General features: G+C 41.5%; 1 protein-coding gene across 9 annotated transcripts in view; it reads left to right on the top strand.

Annotated features, from left to right (window-relative positions):
- KCNMA1 (potassium calcium-activated channel subfamily M alpha 1) overlaps positions 1 to 14,921 on the top strand; it is an 848,545-nt gene extending 833,624 nt beyond the window's left edge. For 2 of the 9 annotated variants that reach the window (XM_061634892.1, XM_061634879.1), the window contains 2 exons: positions 5,110 to 5,138; positions 14,068 to 14,920. In XM_061634892.1, coding sequence (XP_061490876.1) covers positions 5,110 to 5,138; positions 14,068 to 14,219 — 181 coding nt within the window. In that variant the 3' untranslated portion in view covers positions 14,220 to 14,920. Of the gene's footprint in view, positions 1 to 5,109; positions 5,139 to 14,064 lie in introns of all 9 variants that reach the window. The other 7 variants (XM_061634878.1, XM_061634885.1, XM_061634884.1 and 4 more) reach the window with 6 other exon arrangements.
- Positions 14,922 to 17,241: the final 2,320 nt, after the last annotated feature.

Below are 17,241 nucleotides of genomic sequence, written 5' to 3'. Positions count from 1 at the left end.
CATAGCCCAAAGCTCCTGTACAAAGTCCTGAGCTGCTGGAATGGCTGGACTGACGTTAGCCAGGCTAACGGGGGTGATAACCCAGGTTAGCAAAGAAAGGTGTCTTCTGTGTGGTAGGATGCACCACATTGTTGTAAGCAAATTCTGCTAGAGACAGGAAGGACATCCAGTTGTCTTGCTGGTAATTGACATAATGGAGGTACTGCTCCAAAGTGGCATTCACTCTCTCCGTCTGCCTGTTCATTTGTGGGTGATGAGACGACGACAGTCTCAGCTCACTCTGCAGGAGTTGTCACATAGCGTGCCAAAACCGAGCCGTAAGTTGCAGGCCCCAATCCAAAACCAAACTGTTCAGGAGCCCGTGTAGGCGGTAAACATTCTGAACATATAGTTGAGCTGTCTCCCGTGCGTGTAGGAGCCCCAAGCATGGAATGAAATGAGCCATTTCAGTAAAGGCATCCACAACCACCCAGACTGTTGTTTTCCCCTGGGAGGAGGGAAGGTCAGGGCCGGATTATCCATTAGGCTTAGTAGGCTGAAGCCTAGGGGCCCGGAGCTCTTGGGGGCCCATGGGGCACTGGCCCGAGGGCCCCTGGAGCTACAGGGGGCCCTCCACTCTCCTTCCACAATCCGTGGAAGCATCCGCACACCTCCATCCCCTTGCTATCCTCCCGCTTTACCTACCTTTCCGTTGCTTTTTGCAGTGTGCAGATTTGCCATCAATAAAGATGGCGGCTGAGGTTTCCTTAAGGGGCTGAAGCCTCTGCCACCATCTTGGCTGATGGCACACATGCATGCTACACACGCACGTCGCTGCCATCAACCAAGATGGCGGCAGAGGCTTCAGCTCCTTAGGGAAACCTCTGCCGCCATCTTGATTGATGGCAAACCTGCGCACACCATAAAAAAACCTGAAAGGTAGGTGAAGCGTGGGGATAGGGGCCCCCAAACACCAATCAGCCTAGGGGCCCTCCTCAGCTTAATACGGCCCTGGGGAAGGTCAGTGATTAAATACATGGTCACCATTTGCCAGTGTCTCTCAGGCGTAGGGAGCAGTCTACGAGTCCTGCTGGCCAGCCCATAGCATGTTTGGCTCTGGCACAGGTGGGGCAAGACTGGATGTAATGCTCTACCTCCAGTTTCATCCATGGCCACCAAACTCCCTTGTAATTGCTTGCAAGGTTTTAAAAACTCCAAAATGTCCAGCAGTAGGCGAATCATGACACTGGCATAGGACCTTGGCTATCAAGTCTCCCGGGGGCACATACATAGCTTCATAATGATACGACACCCCCCTCTTATTGCGAAGTCAGCGGCGCTTCCAGGAGGCTGCCACTTCTCCCTAGCAAAAGGATCTAGTTCCTGCACCATGCACAGTTCCTCAACCCAGGAGTCCTGACACCATCTTCTTGAGTATAATGAGTCGTGGTGGCCTCGAAGTTGGATTCTCCAGATATTCCGGCTTGTGAGGCAGCGCATCTGCTTGCTTATTCTGGGCCTGTGGAATGTAATGGATTTTGAAGTGAATTGAGCCCTATGCACTTGTCTCTGGTTCAGCTTGCGTGAAGTGTGAAGATTCTCCAGATGCTGATGATCTGTGCAAACTTCAATCTCATGCTGCTTTCCAACAGTGTCTCTGTAGCCTTAGTAACAGTTCCCGACTTCAAGGACCGCCCATCAATGGTTTCAACAGACAAGGGCTTCTCTAGTGTCTGAGTGGGCACTCCATGCTCCTTAGCAAAACTCCAGTCCATAGATCTCGAGGAAGTTCCAGAAGCGATCATGGCGTGGACATGGAGGCTCTGTCTCGAAGGCAGAACCAGCCGGACTGGCAGGCGGAGTGCTGGCTGCGGTGGAAGGGGCTGGTGGCGAGGCTGTTGTGCTTGCTCTGCCTCCAACTCATTGGCCTCTACGAGAGCTGGGATTTGGAGTTTTCCTGCACCAGAGCCTTTTTTCCTTCGGAGGGGCATCCCTGAGATAGATGTCCCCCTTTCCCACAGTGCAAACACAGCTCCTCCCTCCTGTGCTTCTCCTCCTCTGACAGGCGTGGTCTGGCCCCTCCAATCTGCATGGATTACATCCCCAACGGGGTTGAAGTTTCCACGCTAGGGATGAAACAGGCGTGGAGAAGTGGTATAGGAGCCTGGGAATGAGGGGCTTCTGCCTTGCGCTCCAAGTGGCGACCTTCAAGCTGGCTGTCTGCAGACATAACTGGAACAACTCTGCAAGACTGCTCGGCAGGGAGGTACATGCCAGTTCGTCCAGCACCTCTGCGTTGAGTCTATTCCAATAGACGTACATCAAGGCAGAGTTGTTGTAGTCCACCTCTTGAGCTAATACCTGAAAAGTGTTGGTGTACACCCCCACAGTGCTTTTCCTTTGCTTCAGGGTTCCCAACTGCCTAGACACAGTCTCTTTCCACTGAGGATCACAAAACATCTTGGTCATGGCATTGACAAACGTGGTATACTGGGTCTCCACTCCACTTTGGTTTCTTACCAAAAATGGAGTAGCCCATTTGGCAGCTTCCCCTTCCAAGAGACTGATAACGAAAGCCACCTTCACATCATCATTCTGGAACTCGGCGTGACACACTCGCATGTACAGTTCACACTGGGCAAGGAACATGGCAAACTGGCCACTGTGGCCACCATAACAGACGGGGCAATCCCACTGGCACTTTGACATGGGCGGGCAGTGTGGCCACTTCAGGCGTGCCCCCTTGAGCAGCTTGGGTAAACGGCTTGGAGGTTTTGATTCTCAAGATGGAGACTCTGAATTTATGTGCAGATGTTCTGGACTTCTGTATACAAGGCTTCGACTGTTCTCTGGAGACCCCCTTCTGCGCGGCCACCAGCCTCCATGGGTTCTGTCATGGGAGCGTTGGTGAAGGCAGGTGGCGGCTTAGTCAAGTTGTCCTGGCCAGAGGCAAGGATTCAGACTGAGGCAAAGTGAAGTCTTTATCTCCTTTTATTAACATTATATTTACATCCAAAGCGGTGCGCTTCATATACCTGTCTACTCTGACTCACTACGTTCTCTAACTATCCTGACTGAGCAGTCTCTGCAGTGTTGGGGAAGAGTTGACTCAGCACTAGTGCCTTGGGAGACACCGGCTTAAGTAGGAAAGGTTTTTGTGTGTAAGCCTGAGTTTCACCCTTTGAAAGTCTCTCTTCTCGCACCTCCTCGCACGGGGCGAGGGGGGGCGAGTCTCAGATGACCCATCCGACAACAGGGCTTCGCTAGGTGACAGCGCAGTCTCTGGAAGTGGGCTGCTGATTGGCCGAGAAGCTTTTGAAGTTCCTGGTGGGGATTCCTGCTCGGGAGCAGATAGTGAGATCAGAGAGTTGCTTCCCAACCGCTTGGGCACTGGACTCGCAGGCGGGGCAGGAGCTTCCTCGGTGGAGGTGCTGGGCATCTGAGATTGAGGGCTGCCAGAATCCTCCCCACCAATCTCCTTTCCCCAGCTCCCCAAGGAGCCTCATCCTCATCTGACCCCTCCCTGATCTATCTCTCCCTCCACCTGGGGCACAACAATATTAAGACAATGTTTCCCAAATTATCAAGATTTGGGAACAATTGTTTCTGGATTAAAATTAGAAGAATGCTTCACTCTCTTTTCCAAAAAGATAGATATGCTTTTTCCAATCCATTACCAAAGCAGCAGACATGCTTAGAACTGGGAATAGCCCTGACCATGGCCCCCCAGTATCCTGTTTTCCCTTTTGACCAATCAAGGAAGACTCTGAGAAATTAATATTATCATACTTTCTGGACATTGGTGAAACTTCATGGATTTTTCCTCACTTACCAGCTGTAGTGCAGGCAGGGCTATGTGAGGGATTTGTGGTATGTTCTCTCTCCCCTGCCCTTGGAATTATGTCATTGACATAGCTCAGTGGTAGAGCATGCAGAAGGTTGCAGGTTCAATCCCTGGTCTCCAAGTAGGGCTGGGGAATGCCCCTGCCTGAAACCCTGGAAAGTTGCTGCCAATCAGAGGAGACAATACTGAGTTAGATGGACCAATGATCTGACTCAGTATAAGGCAGCTCCCTATTTTTCCACTGCCCATAAATTGGCGGAGGGGGGGAGGAGAAACAGGCCTCCCTGCAGCAACAGGCACAGAGGGGTGAATGTAACCAACCAAAATGGCTTCATTTTCCAAGGCAGGCTTCCTTCCGGTCTGCTGGTGTGCTCAGCAAACATTTTGGGAATCGCTGTACTAAGGCAAGATCTCTGAACTGACATCTTGTAACCCTCTGCACAGATCAGTAATTCATATACAGTTCCTAAACTCATTTGTCAATAAATCCTATTCAGTAGTTTCAGAAACATGTGCTTAATAGTGTAGTTCAGCAAGATGCTGGCCAAGCTAATAATATTACAGAGAATTAAATGTGGTTCACAGGAATAGAATCAGGACTGAATGCTCACAGAACATGTTTCTAAACTATCAGGATTGCACCTTGGAGTCCTGCACAACCTTATTTATCAATTGCAGGCGGCTAGTTCGTTGCAAGCACACCAATCCTTGTCGCCTTCTTCCCCTGTCCTATCCCTTCCCTATATATAAATACTAGCTAGCTGGTTGCCTGGCATGTGCTCTATGTTTTAGAAATTATATTGGGGATGTGGGGAGTTTTTATATAAATATTTTCCTCCCTCTCCTGCTCCAAAAAAGCATGATGATTATAGAAGCTTGCTGTGTGCATTGACAATGAAGCCAAGCACTTTTACTGACAACCTGTGGTTTGGGACAATGTGGGTTATGCGTAAAGCATTTCCTCCTTCGTGGTGATGGGAATTCCCAATCACATATACTGAAGGGTGTCTGTAAGTTGGTTGATTGGAAAACATTTCAGACTAATATTGACCCTCTCCCATCAGCAAGCCACCCTCAGCCCCAACTCCAAAGCCGTTCTGCCATCCTCCTCTTCTTGAATTTGATCTTGAAGATAAATTTATGCACTTTTTCAAAAGAAGGTCCTGATGTTTGCCTTCAGGCATTTTCAAACACACACCAAGGATGTGCCAGTTAAAGTGCTCAACAGAACGCGTGACAGTTTAAAAGCATTGTAAAACTTACATAGCTTACTTCTCTTTCTAAAGTGCGACAAGGATGAATAGAATGGGCCAAGGTATGACAATTGATGGTTCTGCATGAGCTAGAAAACTGCTGTGGGGTTTCCTTCTATAACTTTGTCCTTGTGGAAACATGTGACACATTAAAAACTACATTACCAAACTTGATTCAGTTATTCAGTTTGTTTTTTAATTTTAATTTTGTAGTAATTTTATTATTATTATTATTATTGTTATTATTGCTTTATTTTTAAACCCAAAGTAAACTGGCTATTGCTGCTGCTGTTACTCAACTCTCATTTGTGATTTTGTTTTTCAACCCTTTCAGCTGCTTGCATTTCATTTCCAACTGCATGTGTCCTCCTACTGACCACCTAGGTGCTCAGTGGCGAAACTGTTTTCCTGTGGTGCCATCTTGTCACTTTATCCCACCACTGTTGCCGAGTGTATGTTCACCATCATTCATTTTTCTCTTTCAAGTGGCGGATATTGACTTGACGTTATGCTATCAATTTATCTACACTAACTTTGGGGGTGGGGGGTGGAGATGCCACTCCCTGTTTGACCCCTGACCTGCTTTTCTGTTAATGCTACATCCTGTTTCCTCCAGCTGAGGAAGGAATGTTGATATGAAAGCAGTTGTCACATGAATTTGACAGCAAAGAACGTGTTGGAGGAAATGTATAATTGTATATTAAAAATTGAGGCAATTGTAGATAATTTGTTGGCATTAGAGAAAGAAACAAAGAAAGAACCGGAAAATGCTTAAATTGGGCCTCTACGGAGCTCAGTCCAGCAATACAGCTGCTGCTAGAGGACCTTTCCATTTTTTCCCAATGAGATCCAGCACAGGAACACAATACATTCACTAGAGTGGTATTAGCCCTCCTTGCTTGCCGGATTGTGCCCTATCTCACCACCCATTTTTACACTGCTTTCAATATACAAGTAGCTTCATTTAGTAGAGATAGTGTGCATGGGATTGTTTGTTGATTTGTTTATTTATTTGGAGAACCTTGTCTTTGAATAAAGGCCCAAGTGTTTTTAAAGTGTTTAAGCACGTAAGGCTTTGTAACATAAAACAGATGTGAAGACTGTGTGGGGAAACACCAAATAATATGCTTATTCTTTCCTCCTATCCTTGCCGTCTCCCATCTGAAATGCTATTACATTCCATGTGTATCCCTTCATCTAATTTGGACTGTAATTTCAGGTGCCCTGGCTTAGCAGATTTGTGGGTACGGTATGCAGATGACAAAGGATGTTAAGAATCTTCAGTTATACTTAGCATTTATTTGGCACTTCCAGGTGTTCAAAATGCTTTACATATAATACCTCAGTAATACTTAGAACAGCTCTGTAACATAGGTTAGTATTACCATCTCCATATAGCAGAAAGTGGGATGAGCTCAAGTTAAAACAGTGTTGTGTACTATTTAGATTGTCAGCGTAAGATCAAGGAGATCTATATTCAAATCCCCACTCAGCAGTGATGTTGTCTGCGTGCCCTTGTGAGGATAAAATGAAGTTGTAGAGGAATGTGTATACCACCCTGTGCTCCTTTGGCAAAGGGTTGTATAAAAGGTAATTAAATAAATAGAATGGCTCACCTTAGACTGCTCACTGAGTTTGTGGCTTAGATAGGACTTGAACAGGGTATTTCTTGGATCCCAGGTTGCACACTTACCCAAGATGTTTACCAGAACTGACTGGTTTTGCACAGTCCTTGATGTCTTCCACATGTCGATACAGAGGCTAGGGCTCAAAAGGGGCAAACACCAACACACATAACAGACTCCCTTTCCTGGACTCCAGAGGAAGCATCCTCACAGCCGTGATCAGCTGCCGCAGCAGCACTATTAAAAAGTACCAGCAGAGGCAGCGAGTCAGGAAGTATTACCCTCACTCTGAATTATCTTTGTTTGCCCTCAGTGATGATGTCAAATCTGATTGACTATATGCTGACTTGCTTGTTGGGGGGGGTAGAGAGACATGTTTTAGAAAATGAATGGCACTGCAGCAGAAGCAGACAATTGACACTGTGAAGATGCTCCAAACCAGTGCAAAAAAAAAAAAAGGCAAACATGCAGGGAACTTTTAGAGAACATTTTTGAGCCCTCAAGCTTTCTTTCATGCTGAAAATGTTCTGTAAATGTTCAGCCCTAAGCGTAACTTCTAATACTGGACATATCACAAAACACTGAGCTCTGTACACGCAACTAGACAAGTGGTGGCATGAAATGGGAATGGAGATGTGCTGAAAGACAGCTATCCACACTGAAAGATGCACCCAGCAACATTCACTAGGGCCCAGATAATGATTGCAATGTGATTTCCCTTGCTGAATTGGGCTGGGCATTTATGTTGAGATCAGACGTGGACAGCTAGTTCCTCATTGAAGGCAGAACTCTTCACGAGCTAGTGGGGCACAGCTAGTTTGCATATTTCAGCAACAGGAACATCTTTTGCACCTAATTTTTCTTTTGCACATAATTTTTCTTAACATGAATGATGGTTAAACTGCAGTTGGTAGATGTGTTGTCCAACTGTTTTTATTTTGAATTTGCACTGGCACAAAATGCTAGGGTGCTGGCCTCAAACATCTCTGAATTAGGACAATGCGGGCTAGATAAATACTTGGTTTTGAAAATGAAAGTTGGGGATTCTCAAGCTACTCTTACATTATTACAGGTCTACATTATCCACCTCTGAACATAGAGGCTTTAGTCCATGATCTGACTTTAGTAAACTTCAAATGTGTCATACCCCTTTCACACTGTGTGTGTTGATGTTTCAACAAATATTAAATGTAAAAAAATGTTGCAGAATGGAATGCTTCTGTTCAGGGGTTTATCCATTATCCTCCCCAGCAGTTTTCCTTCCCCCAACAGTTAGTCAGCATTTTGTGCCCAACTGAATGTGCTCAGTCCCCTCATTGGCCTGTTTGAATGGGGGGGGGCAATTTCTCTATTGATTTCATGCTGTCCATCCATATTTTAAAATAACTCTTCAGTGTGAATCAGGAACTGATCTATCCAAACAATGAGGTGGTTCTACTTTTTAATTTTAAAAGGTCTTTTCTCTTTTCACCAACTCTACTCCATTCCATCCCTTCTTCCACCAAGTTGCCACTCCTCCCTAGGGACAGAGAGATCTGCCTGTTTCGACTCTCTCAGTTTCTCATTTTTCCAATGTTAACATCAGTTCTCTACATTTCTGCAGCGATCTGCGATTTTTTTTTTTAAAAAGCCTCATGAAAATTCTCCACCATTTTAGTGCAAATTCTCCAAATAAACACATTTTTAGGCAGTTTTGACAAAGGTACACATTTTTGCAAGCCATTGCTTATAATTTCATGCCTTTCTGCATGTTATTTTCACTCACGTATTCATTTTTTTGCACACTTTCCCCTAATATATGCATTTTTGTAAATGTTGTTCAGTTGGCGAACTGCATCCAAAAATTCTAATAAACGCGAATTTCGAAGGATGGCTGTGTTTCGGTTCTCATATTGTTTTGGAAATTGCAAATTTGATAAATTCTACTTGAAATGTGAACTGAATCGAAATTCTCACCCATCCCTACCCCCCCCCATTTCCATTCAGTCAATATTCCATGCCACTGAGTTATTATGGAGCTGTTTTGCTGTCTTAGGGTTTTCTTATAAAGATATGAGACTGTCTGCAAACCTTGAGGATACCTTGAGTCTGCTGAGCCTGATATCTCTCTGTTGTGTGTGTGGTGGGGTGCAGTTTTGGCTCCAGCTCCACAAGCACAGGAAGACTAGAATGATATAAGAATACAAGGTGGTGGTGATGATAATGTGTCAATTTATAGTCTGTGGAAAGCATGCCAAAAAACACAACAGAAAGTGGTGGATGTGTATCCTGAGAGAACTAAGGTCCCGATCTTCAGTCAGAAAAATCACTGACTGAAAAATGAAAACTTTCCCAATTTCAGGATCAAACTAGCAGTGATGGTGGCAGCCACATTTCTTGAATCATGTGCCTGTCCTATTGATGTGTAAAACAGAGAAGTTAAAATATGTGATTTTAACATCAAAATGGGTGACTGAGCAAGGGCTGCTGAAACCCTCATCCTTTTCCCCTATGTGGACCAGCACCCAATTCATTTTTCTCCTAGACAGGATCACTCCCAATATGGAAGATGGGTAAAGGGGTAAAACTGGAGCCATACACCCTGTTTTATACATTAATGGAGACTGACACATGCTTAAGCAATGCAGTTGGTAATCTCTTCTCATTTGGCCCTTAGAAAATTGAAGAAGATGAAGCCTTAAACCTGGGATGGGAATGTGAGAGAAGAAGCAACCTACCACTCCACAGTTGTGAAGCAGAGTAGAAATCTTGTGGAAGATGAAAGCTTTATAGGGCATCTTTGTTTATTTCAACACCAAATCATTTATGCCATAAAACATATTTGCAAAGAAAAACTAAGTTAGGAATCATGAAAGGAGTTCAGAGATAATGAGAGCACTTTCACTTCCCTACTGCATATAAAATGCTTCTTGTCAAACAAACAAGCTTGGGGGTGTAGAACTTTTAATATACCATTTAGAGGGGGGGAGAAAAATTCATGTAAGGTATCCCCCAACACACAGTTTGCTATTTAATTGTACATATGCTGCTGTGAAACTTGTTACTTTTGCTATATACATACCAATTTTTAAAAAAACAACAAAAGCAAAGTATTTTTCTCTCTCCTGTAACAAATATGTATTTTGTGGAACTACAGTCCACAGGAAAGGTTGTGCCCAGTGGTATTCCGTATACCCATCACACCTTCATCTAACTATAAATTCTTTAGAAAAAAATTAAAATTTAAGAATATAATTAGTCATAGTAAAGCACAGTAGCCCCTACTTAAATTTCTTCCACTGACATCAAGGGGACTGGGGGAAAAAATCTTTGGATTGCATCCAAGATCCATGAAGGGCGGCATGTAGGATTACCTGATGCAAATGAGCAACAGCTCTCAGATGATTTTTTAAACTGTTTTCAAGTTCTTTTTCCAGGTTGGATCCAGACTAAGTTTGTAAAGCTTTAATCCCATTGAAATCAATAGGACAAACTACTCAACATGATTAACTGAAGTCCCATTGTGACTGATTTAAGACAAAAATGTAACTTACTTAGTCTGGCTCCAACCAATAATAGAAGAATCCTGGGAAGAAAGTTGCATGTCGGTTTTGAATGAACCACATTCTAGTCCCAAACCAATTGGTAATTTTGCAGCACAAACCTAGAATGTAAAGCCTTCCAAAACAATCCGAGCTTGCTTTCTTCATTTCATTTGATAACTTCATCCAGTTTTCAGGAAGGGTCACTACTAAAGAAGAAGAAAGGATTTAATTATAGGTAGCACCGAAATTACAATACAGTTGTTGGAAAGTGAAGTATCCTAAGAACTCAGGACACAATTCACCTGAAATTCTACTGTTACTACCAAATTGTGCTTCAACCAAAATTTGAGGTCTTGGTCAGGGAAAATATCTGAGGAATTTCAAAGGAAGCAAACAGAATTTTGAGATTACCATCCAAATGTCTCAGGAAAGTGCTGTACACCTCTAACATTCAGGCCATAGAAACAACCATTTGCCCATTTCAGGGCAGCTTATGATTCACCATTACAACAGACAGATCCCAACAGGAGGAAACACATGTCCAAATAGGTTCTTCATACAAGTTTCCTCAAGGCGAAAATCCCATTCCAGGAGCTGATTGCCTCTTTGTGGGGAGGGAGTAGAAGCAGATTCAGATGACCAGACCCAGAGTCCCAGCTTTTCAGCACAGGGAAATGTACATACAACATTTATCAGCATGCACATTTTCTCCTGCTGGATCAGAATGCAACATTATTTCCATCTTCGGATACTCCCAGACTTTAAACACCTTGCCCCCAAGTTCTCCCTTGTGTAAAGCAAAGTTTGTAAAGCAGCATGCCTGGCAAAAAGTAATGATAAAAAAGAGAGGTAAAAAGTACACATGCTTAACTTCTCTCAAAATCAATTTAAATATAAAGTATTTGAAAAACTGCTAGTTTGAAATTGTTTGTGTGATCTTGCAAGGCTTTTAAAACATGAGAACCACTGCATTTTAACACCTCTCTGAAAGGTTAGTTTAATCGTAGATCATACAAAATTGGTTTCCACAAATGCATAATGGTTCATGTGTCACACTTGAACTAAATGGTTTTTAAATGGAGCTGAAATTATTTTGATGTGTACACATTTCCCAGAACTTCCCCCCTACAACCTTTCTGAAACCAGCCCGTCAGAAATCTTTCCCTTAAAGCCTCATTAACAATTCAGATGTTCTGATGACTTTAAAAGATCTATAGCTATATGTGTATGTATAAAACCCAGCTTGACAAAAAAGATAAATGAATATAGAAAGAAGCTGTAAGAGTCTGGCAAGCTGTAGATCATCTTAGAACAGACTGTAACTTTATCATTTTGTCAGGAAGAATAATTTAAGGCACTCAATCAGTTAGCTTTGCTGTGCAGGATTTAACATTATGAATTCCTATCAGCCAATCTGTTCAAATCAGAGCAAACCTAATTAGAGAGTGAAGAACCTGGTTCAGAATCATACATACTTTTTTGAGTAAGGAAGCATACTCTATATACGTATATATTTAATGCAGAAAGGAAAATGTATTAGCTTTTTCTTTCTTTAAATCGGAGGATAATTTCAGTTTATAATTAGCTAACTAAAAAGTTTCCAGAAGCAACATAAAATTATACATAAGAAGCTGCTACACAAATAAAACCTCCATGTATCAGCTAATTTTCTAGCACATATATTTAAGTTGCGCATCTGAGAAAAATAACACACATTCCCCAAAAGCCAGGTTCAATTCCAGAGTAATAGCAATATGTACCCGCAGCAGGGCTCAGGAGTGACTTCTGTGGGTATCATGTGCATAAATAATTATACTGGATTGACACCGCCACAGCAACTTCTTCAGACACAATTCTCTGTGTAAAACATCCAAAGGAATCCAACTCTAGTTCCTCTATGCAGGAGTTGTGTGAATGCTCCCATGCACATTAAATTACTGTCTGTGTTTTGGGGTTGGTTGCACTGGCAAGGACAACTGCAGCTGCCTGCTGGTGAAGCCCAGTAGGGCACTGGATAAAATTCTTCCATCCATTTCCAAGCTTCGAAAAAAGGCTACTTTAACTCCCTCCCCTCTCCTCCCCAGAATAACTACATTTCCTCCTGGTTTAGGGGCATGTTAGGGAACAGGGGGCATTTTGGATCCTTCACATCCAAGCTGCTTTCCAGAATACCTCCATAACACCCTCTTAGGGGGGCTTCCAACACTGAACCTATAATATTAGCTGGGCTTAGGATTTCAGAAGAGCCAGCAGCAGCAGGGAGGAAGGATCTACTTTGACATCAGATCAGATCCACCTCTTCGACATCAGAGCTTTCTATGGGTAGATTTGATCTATCCTATGGCCCCTGGAACTCCCTCCTAACGACCAAAAGATTGCACCCTAAAATGTTTTAATGCTTTTTTGACCCAATAACTTCATCAGAACATTCAGGAAGTGTGAAATACAGCAGACAGCTAAATTCTAATCTGCACATTAGGAACTAGTAAAATTAACCACTAACTATCCCACTATAAGGCAGTGGGATCCTGCATGCTCTTCGTCCATATGTTCATGATAAGATTTGAAAGAAACTCTGTTGATAAAGCAGAGTTCCTGATTGCACAGAATGAGCCCACTGTGTGTACCATTGTATGAGCAGTATCTCTTTCAAACCTTATACTGATTTTATATATATCTAATTATTTACAGAATAGGGGATCTGATGAAGGGGATTATCCTTATAGGTTCCTCAGTGCTTAATAAGCTGCTCACAACTGTATTCAGGGTAAGCACGTCTCCTGCAGTGTCATGGGATTACTGCATCTTACCACAGAGGAAATGTAGGAACAGATAACAGCAACTATTTGTCAATAAATTTATTTTATTTTAAAAAATAAATAAATAAATGCTGGAACGTATAATAGCCCCAGTCCAGAAGGAATTCCAAAAGCCAGATTTCGCTCTAGCTGAAATTGTGCATGTTTCAATTTGGCTATTCAGAGATTGAATTTGACACTACACATTTGAAATATAAAATTATTCTGAATGTAAATCTCAAAATTCAAAATGTGTGTGATTTGGACATTTTGGTGTCTTTGAACTTGATTCTTGCAGGCATCAAATTAAAATCTCATGAATTGTCATCTATCAAATTCCATTATACATTATCTACCAAATGCTGTCAGATACTAATATCATTGCACATCATCACTGCACCATGTCAGCTATCAGATACAGCCACAGTATGTCAACTCCCAAATAAAAATTGTGTGTTATTTTTCTTTGTTTTTCTTCTTTGCATGTTAGCTTTCTAATGGCGTCAAATGTCAGTTGTCAAACATTAAATTCAGATGTGAAATATCAAACACTGAAATCAAGTACCACTACCAAGGAAATTCAGATAACCAAATATTCAGAAAGTATTTGACATCGAAATTCATAGTGAAGATTCTTCAGGAGAAATTTATCAGAGTAAATTCATTCAGTTCTAATCTAAACCATGTAGTGCCTTCCTAAAAGTCAATCACTAGTCACTTCACTAATCACATTAAAGTAGGGGGCAGCACTTCTGACACTGTGGTTAAAAACTCTGGTCACCTAAAAGCTCTGTCACTTGCCAGTTCTTTTTAACCCTTTGCCTTCACAACTGCAAACTTTTCATCCTCTCTTCTAATCAATGTTCTTGGGTTTAGAAATTCTACAGCACTGCACTGCTAGCCATTATTCAAAGCCACTTTCTATTGATTGCTCCCCCCCCCCCTAAATGCACTGTTCTCAACTGCTTTTGGCATGGCACTAATTAAACTTTTCATTTTCCTCTTCCCTTTTTCTGTCTTTCTATCCATTTTGCTCTTTAGCAGAAAAGAAATGGTTTACAGATGAGCCGGATAATGTGTATCCAAGAAACATTCAAATCAAGCCCATGAGTACACATATGGCCAATCAGATCAATCAGTATAAGTCTACCAGCAGCTTGATACCACCAATCAGAGAAGTTGAAGATGAATGTTGACTCACAGAAGGCCAGAACTATTTTAAAAAAAAACCTGACAGACTTCATGAATGGTGATGTGACATTTGTTCCTCTTTCATGCCGAGCCACTGGTGGAAAAAGTTTAAGAAAAGGCAAGTGTTTGCCAGAAAGCAAAGTAGACAGATCTTTGTTTATCTGCCTTTAATATTTGCTTCCATGTATTTTGGAAACTATTTCATTTATAAAACAACATAATCAAAGCAGTCATGTATAGCCTCTAGTGTTTTAAATTATTTTTATTTATTAAAAAGAAAATATATTTTTTCTTTATTTCATTGTCAACTATTTTCCCTTAACAAAACAGCTGCAAATGTGGCCAGACTCCAATAATATAATATTCCTGCTCCTTTTCATGTCTTTCAGGAGAATGATGGTCACAACTCAAAGCAAAAATGTATTTAAAGAGATAAATAATGTATTTTAAAAAGGTCCACCTTGTATTTTAGTAAATCAAAGAAGTAACAAAGAGAGCATACTAGAATGTTTCTTTCCTGGAAGACGTGTATTTTGTTTAGCATTGACACCAGCTCTTAATAAACTGAAGCTTATTTATTTTGAATAAAGTGGAAACGTCATATTTTTGTAAAATTAACAATCCTTCTGAAATTATCTATTGATCTGCTACGAGACAGCACAATCCCATATACACTTACCTGAAAGTAAGCACCTTTGAACACAATAAGTCTTACTTCTGAGTAAATGTGCATTGGATTGCACTAATAGTTACTACAGATGTTCATACAAAGCATCTTCCTCACAGGTAATATAAGGTCCAATATAACATAAATGGATAATCGTCAGTGGCAATAAAGTAGTGGACATTGGCATAAAACAAAAATGCAGCACATAACTTGCCAATGGCCTCTTGTGCTTGTAAAAGCTGAATCCAGCCTCTCACGACCTGTTATTAGATGAGCCCTAACTGTGATGCAAACATTGTAGTTCAGGCATCGCTCATGCTATGCTACAGCCAACTAATTTCTGTCTTCCTTTTAAATTTCCAGGCTTTTGGGATTCTTCCCATAAAGGTAATACCAAAACAACCATAAACGTAGTAACAGAGAATAATGAATGTATTCAATGAACAAACAAAAGGCCTATAGGAAAGGCCATCAAGTGTTGTTGTTTTTCACAAAACAGCTGACAAGCTTTCTAGCCATCAGACAAAATGGTGATGTTTCATATCTGTGCTGCAGCATATTGTCTCTCCAGCATTTGAGGCTCTAAATAATTTAGCAATTCTCTGCGGTTTAAATTATAAACTGCTGATCTAGGCTGGGCTGGGGCAGATGATCTCCTGAAGACAAGGGGGACAATCAGGCTGAAGCAAAGATGGAATCAGGTTCCACTACACAAGCTAATTTTAGGCTTTGTAATTGTGCAAAGTTGTAAAAATGCCGAGATTAAACATTCTGTGATATTGTTATCATTAGAGTAATATCAGTGAATCAAACAAGTACTGAGCAGATAAAGGTGTCCACTATATAACCCAATATTTTAAGCTAAAATTATCTCAGCTTTAATGTTTGTCTACTGGCTGCAGTACAAATATATTCATACTCACACCTAATAGGCTTAATTCCGGAGTGACTTCTTGGACTGTGACTACTTTATCATTATGCTTTGTAGAATTAGCTATTCAAAAGAGACAGAACTGTGAATATAATGTATGGAAAATTGGACTGCTTATCAAAAGTACTTATTTCACCATTTTTCTAAACATGAGCAAACAAACGGCAGTTTTGTTCTTTCCCTACCCATATCACAATATCTCAAAACAAGGTGGGTTTTTCACTTTGAGAGGTATTGCCAGTGTAAATCTACAGGTAGGCTGCAATTTGTATTTTGGATTTTGCTTTGGGTCATTTAAAACAATTTCTTCAAAGGGCACAATCTACCAAGACTGTCTGGGATGGCCCAACTGCAGCCTATGGAGGTTGAACAAAAGCATATGGATTGCGCCTGAGTCTGTACTCCTTTTTCATTCATGAACTGCAAGACACAAAAAGTACAATATATTTCAATGCCAAGAGAATTCACTCAGTTTCAGTCCATGTGTACTGGGTCTTTTTAAGTTGTTTGCTTTGAGAGCAAAGCATAGGAACTCTTACAATCAGACAAAGCACATTCAAAAAAAGGCTCATCATTCCATTTCTTAGGCCACATTACATAAAACAGAAAGTTTCATAACAATAACGTTGGAATAGTAGATGGTGACACTCCTAGCTCAGCAGTACAGTACATCTTTATGTTAGTAAATACTGGGTCAGTCCAAGTATATAAATAAATACAACAAACCAAGAGATCCATACAAAGAAGAATGCAGACTGGAATTATAATGGAAGCTTTCTTACTATTTCCTTCTTGTGACTGCTAATAGCTCTGAATATATAAATACGGTTAAATGAGGACTGTGTACTTCAGTTCAGTTGGTTGAGAAAAAGTGCAAAATTTATTTATTTATTTATTGCATTTGTATACCGCCCCATAGCCAAAGCTCTTTGGGCAGTTTACAACAATTAAAAACATTAAAAACAAATATAAAAATTTAAAAACACATTTTTAAAAAAAGCAATTTAAAAACACATGCTAACATGCCTGGGATGTGGCATTGGGTTCAGATCAAAGTTCCTGAGCAACTCAGGTCACTTTCTATTATGTGAAATGGAAATGGGCTGCCTTCAAGTTGATTCCGACTTATGGCAACACTATGAATAGGGTTTTCATAGTAAGCAGTATTCAGAGGGGGTTTACCATTGCCTCCCTCTGAGGCTGAGAGGCAGTGACAGGCCCAAGGTCAGCCAGTGAGCTTCATGGCTGTGTGGGGATTCGAACCCTGGTCTCCCAGGTCGTAGTCCAGCACCTTAACTACTACACCACACTGGCTCTCTTCTTATGTATCTATGTATTATAAACAAGGTTCTAGCCCTTACTGTTATGAAGGTATGTTTGAAAGTATCTGGTTATAAGTAATGTATGCTGAAATCTCACCCACCAGGTA

This window comes from Rhineura floridana, chromosome 7 (genome assembly GCF_030035675.1).
Source record: "Rhineura floridana isolate rRhiFlo1 chromosome 7, rRhiFlo1.hap2, whole genome shotgun sequence".
Lineage (NCBI taxonomy): Eukaryota > Metazoa > Chordata > Lepidosauria > Squamata > Rhineuridae > Rhineura > Rhineura floridana.
Note: the sequence above shows the minus strand (reverse complement) of the source record. Positions and strands in the feature narration are given on the sequence as shown.